Here is a 20,670-nt window from a genome sequence, read left to right as displayed (position 1 = left end):
AAGGGATCCATCAGAGAATATTCTGGGCTGCCTTCCTGGGGAAGCCGGACCTGCGGCGGGAGGGAACCCATCCACCGTTCCCCCGCTTGAACGATCACCAAGATCTTTGGGGAGGAGGCGTTGCAAGGTGCAAAGGTTTGGAGACGCTGCAGATAGGGAGAGGTGAGAAACCTTCCCATTGAACTGGGATAACTGGAGCAGGGGTGAGCTGTGGCCTCCTCGCCCCTTTCACCCATGCAGTGGGTTGGGGAACGCTCCCCCCCCCGCACCCCCAAAGCTGGGTTAATGCATTCGGAAAGTTTGCTCACCCCTGACTTAAAGAGCGCAGCTTCCTGAGAGCTGGGCTTCTGTCCGCTGTAATCGTGGAGGCCGCACGGCGGGATGGACAGCTCGAGAGCACCGACGAACCGAGGCAATACCGTGCGCTGCAGCCGGCGCACGGCTCAATGCGCGCCCATAACGGGGATCAGCGCGCCTGACAGAGCGCATAGCTAACGGCGCTCGTCCTATGCGAAGTACATGTAGATGAGGTTATTCGTGAATCCCGGCGATGCCAAAAAAAATGTCCCGGGCGACCAGGGCGCCTTTGCCAACGGCAAATTTTGCGCCAGCTCGTGGCCGGCCTAAAGGGCTGCCGCCCCCAGGGGCTCACTTTTTAAACAAAACAAGATTCCAGATTTCTGTGATCCCTCCTATTAGTATCGTGGCGATGATGGAAAATAAAAATTCGGGAGGGGGGGGGGGGGGAATTCCTGGGCGCCCAACAGACACCCACAATATGTGCATTGCCGGCCCGTTTTGCGCGCGCCGATATCGCGTCGGCCTGTGAGGGCGTCTTCACCGAAAGCTAACAACCCAGACCCAGCACCAACCTCCGTTTCACAGACACGACCGTCAGTAACGCTCCTGAACGACGCGGCTCCCTGTTCTGTACTGAGTGCGTGTGATAACAGTTTCCAGCCTCATCACTCATGGCCGTGTTGAGTTTATTTCTGAATCGGGGGTCCTTGTTCTCCCCCCAGAGTTTTGGTCTGCGAATTCGTTCAGTGCCCCTTTAAATCTGCGTTCAGAGCCTCCGTGCCAGCCTGGGCCCGGCTGCTGACCCGCAGCTCTTTCTGCCCAGCTCGGTGCCATCTCGGCTGCAGGAGCCTGCGCCATCAAGGGTCGGATCCGGCGCCAGGTGGAGACGGTGCTGGAGCGCTGCGTTCCTGGATCCCAAATGCACGGTCCTGGGCGGCCACTGGGTACGAACCGCTCCGTGTGGCAATGCTCCCTGATTCCGTGTAGCTCGGCGTCAAGAGGTGGCGACGCTCTCGTGACGGACGAAATCCTTCTGCTACGATGGATGGCGCAGGCGAGAAATCTTATCCGTACCGATGCTGTGCTATCCCCGTGCATCGAAGTGGCAAAGCCAGCCAACGTGCGAGGGTCTAAGTCGTCGTGTCACACACACACACACACAGTTAAGAGAACGACCCATTTCCGTTTCAGGGATCTCGAGATTATTTGCTTCCCAACAGAAGGACAGTTCCTGCCTGCAGAAGCGTCCCGGGTTCCTGAACGTGGACCCAACGGGCGAGCGTGTTCTTTTACTTTCGGCAGGTGGGCCGGTCGTGCGGGACCCTAAGAACCAGAACCCCTTGCTCCTCCTGCCCGTGCAAGTCGACGGCAGCAGAATTCCCCTCCTTCCCTCCCTCGTCGCTGGAATATTATAGGTGGAGCCAGCCTTTATTATGGTCACACCAGCAACCCCACGTGGGTGGGAATCTCACAGTCAGAAGCGCGGGAAGGAGAACCAGGAGAACGCCCTGCAGAGAGCCTGAATGACTCCGTGCAACTCCAGCTGCCGCTACTACACTGTCTCTTCCTCTTTACGAGCTCCCAGAGCTTTCCCCTCTTAAGACTGATGGCTCTGTAGTTCTCCGCCTTCATGCCCCCACTTTTGTACGGATCTGCTCTCCTCCTCCTCCCTTGGAACATCCCCCATCCTAAAGGACCACATTTGAACAGAGCTATGATCAGCAGGTGCTTGAGTTTTATTAGTATCTCGGGGTGAATGGTTCCGCAGTCATTTTATCGTCATCTCTGACCCTGTATTCTGTAAATATCAAGCTACAAAAGGACTATGTTTAGATCTCTGCCTTCTGCCGTCCCCCACCCCTCCCTTCTCTAACCCCCCCCCCCCCTTTTCACTATTTATTGCCCTGTTCTAAGTCTCCCATCCAGTACCTGATCGGAGATCCCTGCGGGCGTCCTCCTGCTCGCTTGTAGGCCCCAGTGTTGGGGAAAGGGGCAAGAGGGTATCGTGTCGAGAGGAAATGGAAATAGTGTGAAATCTAAGATTTCTTATTCCTTTCTGCAACCCGTCATCTCCAAACCCAGGGAGGGCGGAACGTGGGACGGGACCTCGGCAAAACGGAGGGAAGGCCAGAGCGTAGGGTGGAGAGGCTGGCCTCGCAATTTGTGCATATGTTTGCCAAGGCAGAGCGATCAAAGGAAAGGATGAGCAAGGCCAAAAATGAAAACCATGACAGTTCCCGATGTTCTGGTGCCGGTCCGCGCCGTCCCCGCTCAGGCTTCATTTCCGGCCTGGTTGGTGGCAGGATCTCGCAAATATTTTGCTCCTGCGGCTGTTGTTTCTCCTCTTTCCCCCGGGATTATTCCAGTTTTTTTCCCCCTGCTCCTCCGTGTGTGGGAAAGTCCTGGACTTTCTCTCTCAGCTCTGGGAAATGTGCGGCTCCGATCTCTTTGAGGTTCACGTTCATTAGGCCCAAGTTCATGTTCATTGGGCCCATTAGCTGACAAGTTATCTGGCTTAGGTTAGCCGGAGAACTCGTCCCACCGAATATACTCGCTTAAAGTTATCCGGAGGAGCACTTCTTTATTTAAAGGAGTTTTTTTTACTCCAAAGTAACTTGACAGGGTACAATCAACGACCATGGCTCACCCCTGAGGTTTATTTAGGAAGGGATGGGGGGCATCAGTGAGATTTTCTGGCGGGCTTGGTGGTGGCGATGGGATGGGGGGGGGGAGGGGGTGGTGAAGGAATAGAGCTCTAGGCCCTTGTACTTCTGTTTCTGGACTTTGCTGGTGCTACTTATCTGGCTAACTTTTGAGGATATCCGGTTAAGTATCGAGTTATGCGGCCGCACAAGGCCGGATAGCACTTACAATCGACTCAGCCTTCCTCCCCCGAATCATCCCTGGCACGCTGCTGGGGTTTTTGGTTTTTTAATCCGGCTAAAATCTAGCCGGTAAGTGGCTGAATATCTCAGATCTCGCCGATTAGAAGGATGAGGTGTGAGTTGTGCACCTAAATGGCTTTTGAAGATGGGCCTCAAACACAATGCTGAAGGTATATATTGGATTCCTACAGTTAGCACCAGTTAACAGTCCTTTAAAGAGAATGCTTTCATGTTTAGGTAAACTACACATATATGTGTCCAAGGGTCCACCCAAAACCTTACAAACAATAACAGCTATTAATTGCATCAGTAGTATGGGATCTTCTCAGTGTTTGGGTAACTGCCAGGTTCTTGTGGCCTGGTTTGGCCTCTGTTGGAAACAGGATGCTGGGCTTGATGGACCCTTGGTCTGACCCAGTATGGCATTTTCTTATGTTTTTATGTTCTTATTATACATTATTTCCAAACAGTCCCTTTTTAATTTTTATTTTTTTTTTGACAAAACATTCAATACTTTAGTAAACCACATATGGAACTGTTCCATACAATTTAACATGCCCAACCCGCATGAGGCGTAGGTGTGACAAACATCCACACCCCTCGCCTGCATCCTGATGGCCGGAAGTGGGATTTTGAGCGCGTGACAGTAGGACGCTTACATTGTACGGGTAGGGTTTGGATACTGGGTGGTTTTTTTAACGTGACATGCGATGAGTGATACCTGTGGCTTGTGTGAGTGGGGGAAAGGTGCGACGTAATTTTGGGTCGGGGACTGTAAATGGTACAGAACACTTATGTGCGTGACTTGTTAAAGTACTGAATACTTTGTAGAAAAAAAGAGAGGGACTGTTTTGAAATAATGTAGAATGAAGAAAAATATATGCAATCTACCTAAATATTACAGCACCGTGTTAGCTTTTGTGCATTTTCTCTCTTTGTATTCCGCACAGCTCGGGAGGGAATTGCATTTCTTTTCCCCCGTCTTGCGGTGCACGCAAAGTCTGCCTTCGTGGGGGTTTCCAGATCATTTTTTTTGTATGTGCGCACATACTGAACAGGCGGACAGACCCAAAGACCTCCGTCGCACTCCCGAGCTTGCTACCTGGGAAGCAGAGCTGATTTCCCTTCTTCTCGCTCTGCCTCCCAACATCATTTCCTTTGGCAGGTCCCGCGTGCAAACTTTCCATTGCGTTAAAGGGAAGGAGAGTTCTCGGCAGAGCACAGAAAGTGCTTTGTGGTGGCCACCAACTGGTCCTGCATCCTTCCCTCCCTTCCTACCCCTCACCCACCCACCCACTCCTGGTATAGAGATTGCTTTTTTGGGGGGGGAGGGGAAGAAAGTCAGGTCTTATCGGCTCTTCCCCAGTTAGATGAAATGCACTCGGTCCTCAACGAAACTGCATCCAATAATCACCCTTGCAATGGTTTAAATCTTTTCCCCCGAACCTCCTCCAAAAACGTATCTGTCTTGAGCAGATTGTAAGCTCCCTGGAGCAGAGACTGGATTACGTGTGCGTGTGAGAATAGCAAATGTATAGAAACAATTATCATATAAAACAAAATCTGACAAAAAAAAAAAGGTAGTGATCCAAAAAAACCAAATAACTTAGCACTGAAAATTATAAATCATCTGTATGCACAATTAAAAGGAACACTTTAATGCAAAATTAATAACAGGTCTGTTGAAGCAGGTAATTACCGGAGATTTTTGGAGGGCCATCTCTTTTGCACGTTTTATGCGTAAAGCTTGTGCTGCTTTAGAAATGTTTAGCAGTAATATTTTCCAGTGTTGCACTGCAAGCAGAGTTCGGCTTTCTGCAGCTTCCAGTTCCCCTTTTGTGTCTGCTTCTTTCCATTTCTTTTCTGTGATCACTTGTTCGATGTCTGGCAAGGGGGTCTCATCTGTTTTGGCGTGTGGGGACCTGGCGGAGGGATTCTGCTTGGCAGGTAGGGGGGGCATCTGCTCTGTTTTCCCAAGGAAGCGGTGGCTTGGGGTTCCCTCAAGCTTTTTTTGCGCTCCAGGGACCGGTTAGCTACCTTCCTTACATTACGAGGACCGACGGCAGCGCTGACGGGCGGGGGCGGGCGAGGGGAGAAGTCCCTCTGAAAAATAAGAAGCCCCCCACAGGCTCCTTAAACGCATGGGTCGGGCCCTGCGGCTTGCCCACATCCTTTTAAGAAGATAACCAGCCCGTTTATTTATGTCGCTTCTTTCAGTCTTTCACTTTTTTTATGCAGTCGGAGGGACGGGGGGGGGGGGGTCCCCACCTCCCTGGCACAGAAGCCAGGATCGTCTGGGGGCCTTCCCAGGACCAGCCCATGGACCCACGGTGGAGAAACATTTGCATGGCTGCCTCTTTTGGTCGGCCGGGGTGTAGTAGTTTGAGTTCCGGGGGTTAGTGCTGGATTGGGAGTGCAAGTTTGCTTCGCAAGTGCTAAGTGTGGTTTTCCAGGGGGGGGGTTTGTGTTGTTTTCACAGAGAACCTGGTAGTAGAGGGAGTTCTGTGTCACTGCTGTTGAGGTGGCACCTGAATTTGCATATTCTTTTGGGCCTGGTGAGTAGTACGGGGAAGTGTCCTAATTCTGCTCTGCTCCCATTATGAGGGGAGTTTCTGTGGGCATTGAGTGTCTGTTTGCAGAACTGGAAGTGGAGGATTACTGTTGGGGGGTTCTCTCCCATTCTGCATAATTACGGGTTAATGAAACACCCCAGACCTCATTCCCACATCAGAGGATTGGTTGAATGACTTTTCTTGTGCGTGGAGAGGTGGGAGCTGCGGGTGAAACTTTTCCCACATTCTTTACATGGGTACGGTCTCTCTCCGGTGTGAATTATCTGATGCCTCAGAAGGCTGGAGCTGTCGCCAAACCTCTTCTCGCACTCGCTGCATGCAAATGGCTTTTCTCGCATGTGGGTTCTCCGGTGCCGAACAAGGTAGGAATTCTGAACAAAACTCTTCCCGCATTCCGCGCACCTGTGCTTTTTTTCTCCCGTGTGGATTCGCTGGTGCGTGGTAAGGTTGGCTTTGCGGCTGAAGCTCTTCCCACAGTCCGTGCAGTTGTAGGGTCTTTCTCCCGTGTGAGTCCTTTGGTGCGATATCAGACTGGAACTGTCACTGAATCTTTTCCCACATTCAGAACATGCATACGGTTTTTCCCCTGTGTGAGTTCTCTGGTGCGTTATCAGGTTGGAACAGTCAGCGAAGCTTTTCCCACATTCCGTGCACGTGAATGGTCTCTCCCCCGTATGGATTTTCTGATGGCGGATGAGGTAGGAGCTCTGGCTGAAGCTCTTCCCACATTCGATGCACTTGTACCGTTTCTCCCGTGTGTGAACCCGGTGGTGCGTGGTGAGGTTCGAGTTGTGTGCAAAACGTTTCCCACACTCCGTGCATGTGTAGGGCTTCTCCCCCGTGTGGATCCGCTGGTGCTTTATCAGGCTCGAGCTGTTGTTGAATTTGTTGCCGCACTCCGGGCAGCTGTACCGTCTCTCGCCGGTGTGAGTTCGCTCGTGAATGGTCAGCGAGCCCTTGTGGCTGAAGCTCTTCCCGCATTCGGCGCAGCGGTACGGTTTCTCCCCAGTGTGGGTGCGCAGGTGGATGATCAGGTTCGAGTTGTCCCTGAATCCTTTCCCGCACTCCGGGCACACAAAGGGCCTCTCTCCCGTGTGGATTCGGCGGTGGGCGACGAGGGAGTCCTTCTGGCCGAAGCTCTTCTCGCACTCCGAGCACTCGTACGGTCTCTCGCGCGTGTGCGTCCGCTGGTGCTTTATGACGTGCCGCCTCTGCCGGAAGCTTTTCCCGCAGTCGGTGCAGCTGTAAGGCCTCTCGCCTGTGTGGATGCTCCGATGTGCTGTTAGGCTCCCCTTCTGCCGGAAGCCTTTTCCGCACTCGGCACACACGTGCCCTCGCTCTTCTGAATCCTTCACGCTGGTGGCACCCGCATACTGTTTCCGACCTGCCTGGGGTCCTGCGTTCCCACCGTCAGTGCCTGGATTTGTTCTCTCCCCGGTGCCCTCCAGGAAGCTTTCCTCGTCATCAGTACAGGCGCATGGGTCTTTCTTCTGTGGCTCCTGAGAAGGTTCTGCCATGGTGGGTCCCCAAATTGGTTTCGAAATGCTGGGGGAGGCCTCCGTCCTCTTCTGACACAGCCTCCAGAGGTTCCAGATGTTTGGCACACTCTCCATTCAAGGATTCACCATCTTCTGGATAAGAGAGAGAGAGAGAGAGAGAGAGCAGGTACTAGCCACAGGCTACTGGTAGACATTATCACCAAGGACCTTAGTGCTTTTAAACGTTTATGGATACATAATATGTTGACTGCCCAGAATCTCTTTCTAAAATTTTAATACGCTGAAAAAAATCTTTACATTAAAATCCATTCAATTTCCACTCTGGACCTGATGGGTTGGGAGTTGTGCACCCCCCGCCAAGTTACTCTTTCATGCCACGTAAGGACCGTGACGTTATCAGTCACCTAGGGAGAACTGTTCGGACAACGGATAACGGAACCAACGTGTGAGGTGGTGGGGGACGGACGACGACACTGGACCTGACGCTCATGAAAGGGGATCCGAGTGAGGGGTCACCCGAGATAAACTGATCCCTGCACTGGGTAGTTCAGTGTTAGAGCTCAGGCAGAGCTGGTTCATTCAAAGGAGAGGGTCCTGGGCTTCAGGAAAGCCAACGCTCTTAAACTGGGGGGAGTACCTCAAGACTTCAGCGACCGGAGGGGAGAAGCTAGTAACATCTTACGTACAGTAACATAAGAATGACAGCAGATAAAAGGCCAAACGGTCCATCCAGCCTGCCCCAGAAAGGTGCTCATGGTAGTAACTGCCGCTCCGTGCAGGTTACCCCCATGTTTCTGTTAAGGGCAGTAACTGCTGCTCCGTGCAGGTTACCCCCATGTTTCTGTTAAGGGTAGTAACTGCCGCTCCGTGCAGGTTACCCCCATGCATTCTGTTAAGGGTAGTAACTGCTGCTCCGTGCAGGTTACCCCCATGCCTTCTATTAAGGGCAGTAACTGCCGCTCCGTGCAGGTTACCCCCATGCCTTCTGTTAAGGGTAGCAGCTGCCGCTCCCTGCAGGTTACCCCCATGCCTTCTGTTAAGGGTAGTTACTGCCGCTCCGTGCAGGTTACCCCCATGCCTTCTATTAAGGGCAGAAACTGCCGCTCCGTGCAGGTTACCTCCATGCCTTCTGTTAAGGGTAGCAGCTGCCGCTCCCTGCAGGTTACCCCATGCCTTCTGTTAAGGGTAGTAACTGCCGCTCCGTGCAGGTTACCCCCATGCCTTCTGTTAAGGGTAGTAACTGCCGCTCCGTGCAGGTTACTTCCATGCCTTCTGTTAAGGGTAGTAACTGCCGCTCCATGCAGGTTACCCCCATGCCTTCTATTAAGGGTAGTAACTGCCGCTCCGTGCAGGTTACCTCCATGCCTTCTATTAAGGGTAGTAACTGCCGCTCCGTGCAGGTTACCTCCATGCCTTCTGTTAAGGGTAGCAGCTGCCGCTCCCTGCAGGTTACCCCCATGCCTTCTGTTAAGGGTAGTAACTGCTGCTCCGTGCAGGTTACCCCCATGCCTTCTGTTAAGGGTAGTAACTGCCGTTCCATGCAGGTTACCCCCATGCCTTCTCTTAAGGGTAGTAACTGCCGCTCCGTGCAGGTTACCCCCATGCCTTCTGTTAAGGGTAGCAGCTGCCACTCCCTGCAGGTTACCCCCATGCCTTCTGTTAAGGGTAGTAACTGCTGCTCCGTGCAGGTTACCCCCATGCCTTCTCTTAAGGGTAGTAACTGCTGCTCCGTGCAGGTTACCCCCATGCCTTCTCTTAAGGGTAGTAACTGCCGCTCCCTGCAGGTTACCCCCATGCCTTCTCTTAAGGGTAGTAACTACCGCTCCGTGCAGGTTACCCCCATGTTTCTGTTAAGGGTAGTAACTGTCGCTCCGTGCAGGTTACCCCCATGCCTTCTCTTAAGGGTAGTAACTGTCGCTCCGTGCAGGTTACCCCCATGCCTTCTCTTAAGGGTAGTAACTGTCGCTCCGTGCAGGTTACCCCCATGCCTTCTGTTAAGGGTAGTAGCTGCCGCTCCATGCAGGTTACCCCATGCCTTCTCTTAAGGGTAGTAACTGCTGCTCCGTGCAGGTTACCCCCATGTTTCTGTTAAGGGTAGTAACTGCCGCTCCGTGCATGTTACCCCCATGCCTTCTCTTAAGGGTAGTAACTGCCGCTCCATGCAGGTTATCCCCATGCATTCTGTTAAGGGTAGTAACTGCCGCTCCGTGCAGGTTACCCCATGCCTTCTGTTAAGGGAAGTAACTGCCACTCCATGCAGGTTACCCCCATGCACCCTTGCCTTCATTTCCATTTAGGGATCGGTAGTGTTCGCCCCATGCCCTTTTCAGTTCGTTTACTTTTCTCTTCCTCACCCCCTCTGGAGGAAGGGCATCCATCACCCTTCTCCGTGACGAAACATTTCCTGATGGTTTCTGAGTCATTCCCTCCCCTGAATTTCATTTCATGAGCCCTAGTTCTCTTGATTTTTTTTCCAACAGAATGGGTTCAAAGTTTGAACGGAGAAGGTTTGTCAATTGTGCATCATTAAAACCTTTCAGGTATCTGAAGGTCTGTATCCTATCACTCCTGCTCCTCCTCTCCTCCAGGGTGTACATATTCAGGTCCTTCAACCTCTCCTCATAAGTCGTTTGATGGAGATCTCCCACCATTTTAGTCGCCCTTCTCTGGACCGCCTCCCTGTCCCTTTTGCGATACGGGCACCAGAACTGAACACAGTACTGCAGGTGAGGCCTCACCGAGGATCTGTACAAGGGGATTATCACCTATTTTTCTTACTCTTCTCTCTATGCAGCCCGGTATTCTTCTGGCTTTAGCTATCGCCTTGTCACATTGCTTCGCCATCTTCAGAAGTGGGCAAAACCGAAAGGAGCTACCGTAAGGAAATAAACAACAATAAGAGGAAAAAGAGGCCGCTATTTTTTTCTAAAGTAGCTGAAACAGTAAGGGAGAAAAGGGTAGCATTCATGAACTACAAGAGCTCTCGGAAAAAGGAAGTCGGGTGGCAACGTACGGAAAGACTAAGAGATGCTGGGAAAGCAGTCAAGAGAGCGAAGATGCAAATGGAAGAAGGAAAAACAGCAAATACGGTAAATCGGCAGGTGAACAAGACTTCTTTAGATGTAGTAGGGACAGAAGGAAGTGCAAGAACGGGATTGTAAAACTCCACGGTGAAGGGGAGGGATAAGTAGCGGCTGATTTAGCAAATATTTCCGTTCGGTGGTTCACCGAGGAAGGGCTTGGAGCAGGGCCACAGGTAACTGCCGCAAGTAGAAATGGACGTGAGGCAGCCGGCAATCAATTCTCAGAAGGCAGTGTATGTGAGGAGCTAGGAAAACTAAAGGTAGATGAAGCAACGGGACCCTCCGAGGGCGTTGAGAGAACATTCCGGCAGCTTTACTGTCTGATCTTTTCAATGTTTCTATAGAGACAGGAGTAGTTCTGGAGGCAGGCGGATGTGGTTCCTCTTCGTAAAAGTGGAAGTAAAGGAGGAGGCTGGGAACCACAGGCCGGTTCATTCCTGGATCCGAGGCAGCACGGGGCTTATCAGAGTTAGGTCAGATACAGAACGGGGGGGTGCACAAAACCAGGAGCCGGATCTGGAGGGCGATCGCTTCCGACGATCTCAAGGTGGCGAAACAGGTTAAAAAAAAAACAGAAAAGGTGGCTCGGGTGCCCAGGGAGAGAAATCGCCTCAGGAAACGAAAAGCGGCCTTGCCTTTCCGTATCAGTCTCTGGCGCGACCCCGCTCAGAGCGCTGAGAGGAATCCCGCAGGCCGCGCCTCTGAATGGACGGAGTCGGGTCCAGGGGGAGGCTACCCAAGCACCCGCAGGCAAACTTGAAAACCTGAACGCCTACTGCCCGGCGGAAAGGCGTGAAAAGAGGGCCGAGCGAGGAAGAAACGCAATGGAAGGGAGGCTCTAGAGCAAGGGGTCACGGGATGATGAGGGAAAGGGGTAAAAAATCAGGAGCAATGGAAGGAAATATTTCTGCACAGAGGGAGGGAAAATGGCGTTAGGAGCTGAAGAAAGCACAGAGGCCCCCTGAGAGCAAGGATGGGACTGACAGGCTAAGCGGACGGTGTGGATGGGTCACCTGCTCTTTTTCTGTCACCATGTTCTAGGATTCCTGGAGTTTCGCACCTGGTTTAAGGTGGCCGTGACTCCTCTGCCCGTTCACACAGAGGCAGGCCGAGGGCCCATCAGGCCCAGCCGATGTCTCCAACCCGTGGCCGATCCAGGCCACCAGTGCCCGGCAGGAGCCCAGCAGTCGGCAGCTCCCAAGCCCTGGCTTTCCCTCAGGTCAGCCGGGCTGGTAAGAGTTTCTGGATTTCTCCTCCCGGGGGGCCTCATCCTAACCCGGCCACCGGCTATAAGGCGGCGAGATTTGTTGAGCTAACGTCGTTCACAGTCTCCCAGGCCTGCGGGAGAAACTCTCTCTCCCAGCCAGGGGCTTTTTCCGCGTCTCCCCGGCGGAGCCGCTTTCTCGGGAGTCCCCTGGGATTCTTTTCGGGATTCGGACGCTAGCAGAGAGGTGTGAAGGAGGCTCTTTCAGGGAGATGAGGTAAAGAAGCCACATCTGCGGCGTTACATAGCAGAGAGCTCAGGGGCTGCCTGTGGGGGGTGGAAGAGAGCCGTCACCATCCCCCACCCCCAGCTCAGGCCAGAGAAGAGCCGTCATTGCCCCCTACTCTGAGACGACCTGCAGGGCCGACGAACGACTGCCGCTAACCTTCCAAGGCAGCATGCGAGGCTGAGGAGCAGCCATTACTCCCCGTGTAGGGCGTGGGGTCTGAGGAAGCGAGCGCGGCTGCACACGCTCTGATGCAGCCTGCAGGAGTCTCCCCTGATATTTTCAGCCCCTGCGCTCTCTGCACTTGGCCGGAGTCTCCCCTGGTATTTTCAGCCCCTGCGCTCTCTGCCCTTGGCCGGAGTCTCCCCTGTTATTTTTAGCCTCTGAGCTCTTTGCACTTGACCAGAGTCTCCCCTGGTATTTTCAGCCCCTGCGCTCTCTGCACTTGGCCGGAGTCTCCCCTGGTATTTTCAGTCTCTGAGCTCTCTGCACTTGCCTGGAGTTTCCCCTGGTATTTTCAGCCTCTGAGCTCTCTGCACTTGGCTGGAGTCTCCCCTGGTATTTTCAGCGTCTGAGCTCTCTGCACTTGGCCGGAGTCTCCCCTGGTATTTTCAGCCTCTGAGCTCTCTGCACTTGCCTGGAGTCTCCCCAGGTATTTTCAGCCTCTGAGCTCTCTGCACTTGGCCGGAGTCTCCCCTGGTATTTTCAGCGTCTGAGCTCTCTGCACTTGGCCGGAGTCTCCCCTGGTATTTTCAGCCTCTGAGCTCTCTGCACTTGGCCGGAGTCTCCCCTGGTATTTTCAGCCTCTGAGCTCTCTGCACTTGGCCGGAGTCTCCCCTGGTATTTTCAGCGTCTGAGCTCTCTGCACTTGGCCGGAGTCTCCCCTGGTATTTTCAGCCTCTGAGCTCTCTGCACTTGCCTGGAGTCTCCCCAGGTATTTTCAGCCTCTGAGCTCTCTGCACTTGGCCGGAGTCTCCCCTGGTATTTTCAGCGTCTGAGCTCTCTGCACTTGGCCGGAGTCTCCCCTGGTATTTTCAGCCTCTGAGCTCTCTGCACTTGGCCAGAGTCTCCCCAGGTATTTTCAGCCTCTGAGCTCTCTGCACTTGGCCGGAGTCTCCCCTGGTATTTTCAGCCCCTGCTCTCTCTGCACTTGGCCGGAGTCTCCCCTGGTATTTTCAGCCTCTGAGCTCTCTGCACTTGGCTGGAGTCTCCCCTGGTATTTTCAGCCTCTGAGCTCTCTGCACTTGGCCAGAGTCTCCCCTGGTATTTTCAGCCTCTGAGCTCTCTGCACTTGGCCGGAGTCTCCCCTGGTATTTTCAGCCTCTGAGCTCTCTGCACTTGGCCGGAGTCTCCCCTGGTATTTTCAGCCTCTGAGCTCTCTGCACTTGCCTGGAGTCTCCCCAGGTATTTTCAGCCTCTGAGCTCTCTGCACTTGGCCGGAGTCTCCCCTGGTATTTTCAGCGTCTGAGCTCTCTGCACTTGGCCGGAGTCTCCCCTGGTATTTTCAGCGTCTGAGCTCTCTGCACTTGGCCGGAGTCTCCCCTGGTATTTTCAGCCTCTGAGCTCTCTGCACTTGGCCGGAGTCTCCCCTGGTATTTTCAGCCTCTGAGCTCTCTGCACTTGCCTGGAGTTTCCCCTGGTATTTTCAGCCTCTGAGATCTCTGCACTTGGCCGGAGTCTCCCCTGGTATTTTCAGCCCCTGCTCTCTCTGCACTTGGCCGGAGTCTCCCCTGGTATTTTCAGCCTCTGAGCTCTCTGCACTTGCCTGGAGTCTCCCCAGGTATTTTCAGCCTCTGAGCTCTCTGCACTTGGCCGGAGTCTCCCCTGGTATTTTCAGCCTCTGAGCTCTCTGCACTTGCCTGGAGTCTCCCCAGGTATTTTCAGCCTCTGAGCTCTCTGCACTTGGCCGGAGTCTCCCCTGGTATTTTCAGCCTCTGAGCTCTCTGCACTTGGCCGGAGTCTCCCCTGGTATTTTCAGCCTCTGAGCTCTCTGCACTTGGCCGGAGTCTCCCCTGGTATTTTCAGCCCCTGCTCTCTCTGCACTTGGCCGGAGTCTCCCCTGGTATTTTCAGCCTCTGAGCTCTCTGCACTTGGCCAGAGTCTCCCCTGGTATTTTCAGCCTCTGAGCTCTCTGCACTTGGCCGGAGTCTCCCCTGGTATTTTCAGCCTCTGAGCTCTCTGCACTTGGCCGGAGTCTCCCCTGGTATTTTCAGCCTCTGAGCTCTCTGCACTTGCCTGGAGTTTCCCCTGGTATTTTCAGCCTCTGAAATCTCTGCACTTGGCCGGAGTCTCCCCTGGTATTTTCAGCCCCTGAGCTCTCTGCACTTGGCCGGAGTCTCCCCTGGTATTTTCAGCCCCTGAGCTCTCTGCAGTTGCCCAGAGTCTCCCCTGGTATTTTCAGCCTCTGAGCTCTCTGCCCTTGGCCAGAGTCTCCCCTGTTATTTTTAGCCTCTGAGCTCTCTGCCCTTGGCCAGAGTCTCCCCTGTTATTTTTAGCCTCTGAGCTCTTTGCACTTGACCAGAGTCTCCCCTGGTATTTTCAGCCCCTGCGCTCTCTGCACTTGGCCGGAGTCTCCCCTGGTATTTTCAGCCCCTGCGCTCTCTGCACTTGGCCGGAGTCTCCCCTGGTATTTTCAGCCTCTGAACTCTCTGCACTTGGCCGGAGTCTCCCCTGGTATTTTCAGCCCCTGCGCTCTCTGCACTTGGCCGGAGTCTCCCCTGGTATTTTCAGCCCCTGCGCTCTCTGCACTTGGCCGGAGTCTCCCCTGGTATTTTCAGCCCCTGCGCTCTCTGCACTTGGCCGGAGTCTCCCCTGGTATTTTCAGCCTCTGAGCTCTCTGCACTTGGCTGGAGTCTCCCCTGGTATTTTCAGCCCCTGAGCTCTCTGCACTTGGCCGGAGTCTCCCCTGGTATTTTCAGCTTCTGAGCTCTCTGCACATGGCCGGAGTCTCCCCTGGTATTTTCAGCCTCTGAACTCTCTGCACTTGGCCGGAGTCTCCCCTGGTATTTTCAGCCTCTGAGCTCTCTGCACTTGGCCGGAGTCTCCCCTGGTATTTTCAGCCTCTGAGCTCTCTGCACTTGGCCGGAGTCTCCCCTGGTATTTTCAGTCTCTGAGCTCTCTGCACTTGGTCGGAGTCTCCCCTGGTATTTTCAGCCTCTGAGCTCTCTGCACTTGGCCGGAGTCTCCCCTGGTATTTTCAGCCCCTGCGCTCTCTGCACTTGGCTGGAGTCTCCCCTGGTATTTTCAGCCTCTGAGCTCTCTGCACTTGCCTGGAGTTTCCCCTGGTATTTTCAGCCTCTGAGCTCTCTGCACTTGGCTGGAGTCTCCCCTGGTATTTTCAGCGTCTGAGCTCTCTGCACTTGGCCGGAGTCTCCCCTGGTATTTTCAGCCCCTGCTCTCTCTGCACTTGGCTGGAGTCTCCCCTGGTATTTTCAGCGTCTGAGCTCTCTGCACTTGGCCAGAGTCTCCCCTGGTATTTTCAGCCTCTGAGCTCTCTGCACTTGGCTGGAGTCTCCCCTGGTATTTTCAGCCTCTGAGCTCTCTGCACTTGGCTGGAGTCTCCCCTGGTATTTTCAGCGTCTGAGCTCTCTGCACTTGGCCGGAGTCTCCCCTGGTATTTTCAGCCTCTGAGCTCTTTGCACTTGACCAGAGTCTCCCCTGTTATTTTTAGCCTCTGAGCTCTTTGCACTTGACCAGAGTCTCCCCTGGTATTTTCAGCCCCTGCGCTCTCTGCACTTGGCCGGAGTCTCCCCTGGTATTTTCAGTCTCTGAGCTCTCTGCACTTGCCTGGAGTTTCCCCTGGTATTTTCAGCCTCTGAGCTCTCTGCACTTGGCTGGAGTCTCCCCTGGTATTTTCAGCCTCTGAGCTCTCTGCACTTGCCTGGAGTCTCCCCAGGTATTTTCAGCCTCTGAGCTCTCTGCACTTGGCCGGAGTCTCCCCTGGTATTTTCAGCGTCTGAGCTCTCTGCACTTGGCCGGAGTCTCCCCTGGTATTTTCAGCCTCTGAGCTCTCTGCACTTGGCCGGAGTCTCCCCTGGTATTTTCAGCCTCTGAGCTCTCTGCACTTGGCCGGAGTCTCCCCTGGTATTTTCAGCGTCTGAGCTCTCTGCACTTGGCCGGAGTCTCCCCTGATATTTTCAGCCTCTGAGCTCTCTGCACTTGCCTGGAGTCTCCCCAGGTATTTTCAGCCTCTGAGCTCTCTGCACTTGGCCGGAGTCTCCCCTGGTATTTTCAGCGTCTGAGCTCTCTGCACTTGGCCGGAGTCTCCCCTGGTATTTTCAGCCTCTGAGCTCTCTGCACTTGGCCAGAGTCTCCCCAGGTATTTTCAGCCTCTGAGCTCTCTGCACTTGGCCGGAGTCTCCCCTGGTATTTTCAGCCCCTGCTCTCTCTGCACTTGGCCGGAGTCTCCCCTGGTATTTTCAGCCTCTGAGCTCTCTGCACTTGGCTGGAGTCTCCCCTGGTATTTTCAGCCTCTGAGCTCTCTGCACTTGGCCGGAGTCTCCCCTGGTATTTTCAGCCTCTGAGCTCTCTGCACTTGGCCGGAGTCTCCCCTGGTATTTTCAGCCTCTGAGCTCTCTGCACTTGGCCGGAGTCTCCCCTGGTATTTTCAGCCTCTGAGCTCTCTGCACTTGCCTGGAGTCTCCCCAGGTATTTTCAGCCTCTGAGCTCTCTGCACTTGGCCGGAGTCTCCCCTGGTATTTTCAGCGTCTGAGCTCTCTGCACTTGGCCGGAGTCTCCCCTGGTATTTTCAGCGTCTGAGCTCTCTGCACTTGGCCGGAGTCTCCCCTGGTATTTTCAGCCTCTGAGCTCTCTGCACTTGGCCGGAGTCTCCCCTGGTATTTTCAGCCTCTGAGCTCTCTGCACTTGCCTGGAGTTTCCCCTGGTATTTTCAGCCTCTGAGCTCTCTGCACTTGGCCGGAGTCTCCCCTGGTATTTTCAGCCCCTGCGCTCTCTGCACTTGGCCGGAGTCTCCCCTGGTATTTTCAGCCTCTGAGCTCTCTGCACTTGCCTGGAGTCTCCCCAGGTATTTTCAGCCTCTGAGCTCTCTGCACTTGGCCGGAGTCTCCCCTGGTATTTTCAGCCTCTGAGCTCTCTGCACTTGCCTGGAGTCTCCCCAGGTATTTTCAGCCTCTGAGCTCTCTGCACTTGGCCGGAGTCTCCCCTGGTATTTTCAGCCTCTGAGCTCTCTGCACTTGGCCGGAGTCTCCCCTGGTATTTTCAGCCTCTGAGCTCTCTGCACTTGGCCGGAGTCTCCCCTGGTATTTTCAGCCCCTGCTCTCTCTGCACTTGGCCGGAGTCTCCCCTGGTATTTTCAGCCTCTGAGCTCTCTGCACTTGGCCAGAGTCTCCCCTGGTATTTTCAGCCTCTGAGCTCTCTGCACTTGGCCGGAGTCTCCCCTGGTATTTTCAGCCTCTGAGCTCTCTGCACTTGGCCGGAGTCTCCCCTGGTATTTTCAGCCTCTGAGCTCTCTGCACTTGCCTGGAGTCTCCCCTGGTATTTTCAGCCTCTGAGCTCTCTGCACTTGGCCGGAGTCTCCCCTGGTATTTTCAGCCCCTGAGCTCTCTGCACTTGGCCGGAGTCTCCCCTGGTATTTTCAGCCCCTGAGCTCTCTGCAGTTGCCCAGAGTCTCCCCTGGTATTTTCAGCCTCTGAGCTCTCTGCCCTTGGCCAGAGTCTCCCCTGTTATTTTTAGCCTCTGAGCTCTCTGCCCTTGGCCAGAGTCTCCCCTGTTATTTTTAGCCTCTGAGCTCTTTGCACTTGACCAGAGTCTCCCCTGGTATTTTCAGCCCCTGCGCTCTCTGCACTTGGCCGGAGTCTCCCCTGGTATTTTCAGCCCCTGCGCTCTCTGCACTTGGCCGGAGTCTCCCCTGGTATTTTCAGCCTCTGAGCTCTCTGCACTTGGCCGGAGTCTCCCCTGGTATTTTCAGCCCCTGCGCTCTCTGCACTTGGCCGGAGTCTCCCCTGGTATTTTCAGCCCCTGCGCTCTCTGCACTTGGCCGGAGTCTCCCCTGGTATTTTCAGCCCCTGCGCTCTCTGCACTTGGCCGGAGTCTCCCCTGGTATTTTCAGCCTCTGAGCTCTCTGCACTTGGCTGGAGTCTCCCCTGGTATTTTCAGCCCCTGAGCTCTCTGCACTTGGCCGGAGTCTCCCCTGGTATTTTCAGCTTCTGAGCTCTCTGCACATGGCCGGAGTCTCCCCTGGTATTTTCAGCCTCTGAACTCTCTGCACTTGGCCGGAGTCTCCCCTGGTATTTTCAGTCTCTGAGCTCTCTGCACTTGGCCGGAGTCTCCCCTGGTATTTTCAGCCTCTGAGCTCTCTGCACTTGGCCGGAGTCTCCCCTGGTATTTTCAGTCTCTGAGCTCTCTGCACTTGGTCGGAGTCTCCCCTGGTATTTTCAGCCTCTGAGCTCTCTGCACTTGGCCGGAGTCTCCCCTGGTATTTTCAGCCCCTGCGCTCTCTGCACTTGGCTGGAGTCTCCCCTGGTATTTTCAGCCTCTGAGCTCTCTGCACTTGCCTGGAGTTTCCCCTGGTATTTTCAGCCTCTGAGCTCTCTGCACTTGGCTGGAGTCTCCCCTGGTATTTTCAGCGTCTGAGCTCTCTGCACTTGGCCGGAGTCTCCCCTGGTATTTTCAGCCCCTGCTCTCTCTGCACTTGGCTGGAGTCTCCCCTGGTATTTTCAGCGTCTGAGCTCTCTGCACTTGGCCAGAGTCTCCCCTGGTATTTTCAGCCTCTGAGCTCTCTGCACTTGGCTGGAGTCTCCCCTGGTATTTTCAGCCTCTGAGCTCTCTGCACTTGGCTGGAGTCTCCCCTGGTATTTTCAGCGTCTGAGCTCTCTGCACTTGGCCGGAGTCTCCCCTGGTATTTTCAGCCTCTGAGCTCTCTGCACTTGGCTGGAGTCTCCCCTGGTATTTTCAGTCTCTGAGCTCTCTGCACTTGGCCGGAGTCTCCCCTGGTATTTTCAGCCCCTGAGCTCTCTGCACTTGGCTGGAGTCTCCCCTGGTATTTTCAGCCCCTGAGCTCTCTACATTTGGCCGGAGCCTCCCCTGGTATTTTCAGCCCCTGCGCTCTCTGCGGTTTCCTGAAGCTCACAAACCACCCAGTGGAAGAGTTGACAAGTGAGCCCTGAATGAGACAGCGAGTGTAAGTGTGGTCATTGTCCCTCACCTGCGCAGGGAGCCTGTGGGGTGTCTCTCTCCGCCGAGTCCTGGGGATCTCCGCCCCGCAGCTCTCCCTCCGGCTCCATCTCGGAGCCACAGGCCGTCGTAGCTCCTGTACCTGCAACGGGAAGAAAGGCAGAGTCACGCAAGTCGTTCCCAGCTCTCAGTGGCACTGACTTTTAAGAGCAGGCCACAAAATAATATTATCATCACGTATCCTCTGATGCAAGGGAGCGACCCAGGCCACCACTCTACCGTCTCCCAGGTCCCCGGTGCTCTGCAGCCGCTGAACCTACCCCTGAATCTGCTCGCTGCGCATGGAAAAAAAAATCACACGTTTACAAGAGAAAAAAAGGGAAGCAGGATGCCCCCACGACCACTGGCAAACTGGACCTGGAAAATGCCACCAACGCCAGGAGGGGAAAAAAAAAATTCTCTCTGCGCTAAGGGGCTGGGTTTTGCCGACTTGTGCAGGGGGAAGGTCCCCGGGAAGCTTGCATTGGAGAAATTTGCTCCAACGTCCCCTTCCAGCAAAGGACTCGGGGACCTTCCACCTGCGATTACCGCGGATGAAGGAATGGAGGAAAAACGCCCCGCGTAGCTTCAGAAACTCAATTCTGCACCTGCAGTTTGGGTCCCCGAAGTCACCCTGCCCATCCCCCACCCCCTCCCTGGAACGTCCCTAGTCCACCCAGGGAATAGCAGCGGGCGTTGTGAAAGGGCCGGGTGTACTTTTATCTTCACCCCGGGGTGGTTAGCAACCAGGTGCGGTCCCTTTTCAAACGTCTTCTCATAAGAACATAAGAACATAAGAACATGCCATACTGGGTCAGACCAAGGGTCCATCAAGCCCAGCATCCTGTTTCCAACAGTAGCCAATCCAGGCCATAAGAACCTGGCAAGTACCCAAAAACTAAGTCCATTCCATGTAACCATTGCTAATGGCAGTGACTATTCTCTAAGTGAACTTAATAGCAGGTAATGGACTTCTCCTCCAAGAACTTATCCAATCCTTTTTTAAACCCAGCTATACTAACTGCACTAACCACATCCTCTGGCAACAAATTCGAGAGTTTAATTGTGCGTTGAGTAAAAAAGAACTTTCTCCGATTAGTTTTAAATGTGCCCCATGCTAACTTCATGGAGTGCCCCCCTAGTCTTTCTATTATCCGAAAGCATAAATAATCGATTCACATCTACCCGTTCTAGACCTCTCATGATTTTAAACACCTCTATCATATTCCCCCTCAGTCGTCTCTTCTCCAAGCTGAAAAGTCCTAATCTCTTTAGTCTTTCCTCATAGGGGAGCTGTTCCATTCCCCTTATCATTTTGGTTGCCCTTCTCTGTACCTTCTCCATCGCAATTATATCTTTTTTGAGATGCGGCGACCAGAATTGTACACAGTATTCAAGGTGCGGTTTCACCGTGGGTCAAGTGTCCTTTCGTGGATTACAAACTGGTTAAAAGACAGGAAACAGAGAGTAGGATTAAATGGTCAATATTCTCAGTGGAAAAGGGTAAACAGTGGAGTGCCTCAGGGATCTGTATTGGGACCGGTGCTTTTCAATATATATATATAATATATTTATAAATGATCTGGAAAGGAATACGACGAGTGAGGTTATCAAATTTGCGGATGATACAAAATTATTCAGAGTAGTTAAATCACAAGCAGACTGTGATA

At 53.8% G+C, this 20,670-nt stretch overlaps 1 protein-coding gene across 1 annotated transcript in view; it reads right to left on the bottom strand.

Annotated features, from left to right (window-relative positions):
- Positions 1–4,851: 4,851 nt before the first annotated feature.
- LOC115081952 (zinc finger protein 721-like) overlaps positions 4,852–20,670 on the bottom strand; it is a 76,276-nt gene continuing 60,457 nt past the window's right edge. Inside the window, 1 exon segment of the mRNA XM_029586194.1 lies at positions 4,852–7,086. Within this exon segment, the coding sequence (XP_029442054.1) occupies positions 5,902–7,086 (1,185 nt within the window). The 3' untranslated portion in view covers positions 4,852–5,901.

Source organism: Rhinatrema bivittatum, unplaced genomic scaffold (assembly GCF_901001135.1).
Source record: "Rhinatrema bivittatum unplaced genomic scaffold, aRhiBiv1.1, whole genome shotgun sequence".
Lineage (NCBI taxonomy): Eukaryota > Metazoa > Chordata > Amphibia > Gymnophiona > Rhinatrematidae > Rhinatrema > Rhinatrema bivittatum.
This window is presented reverse-complemented; position numbering and strand designations above follow the sequence as displayed.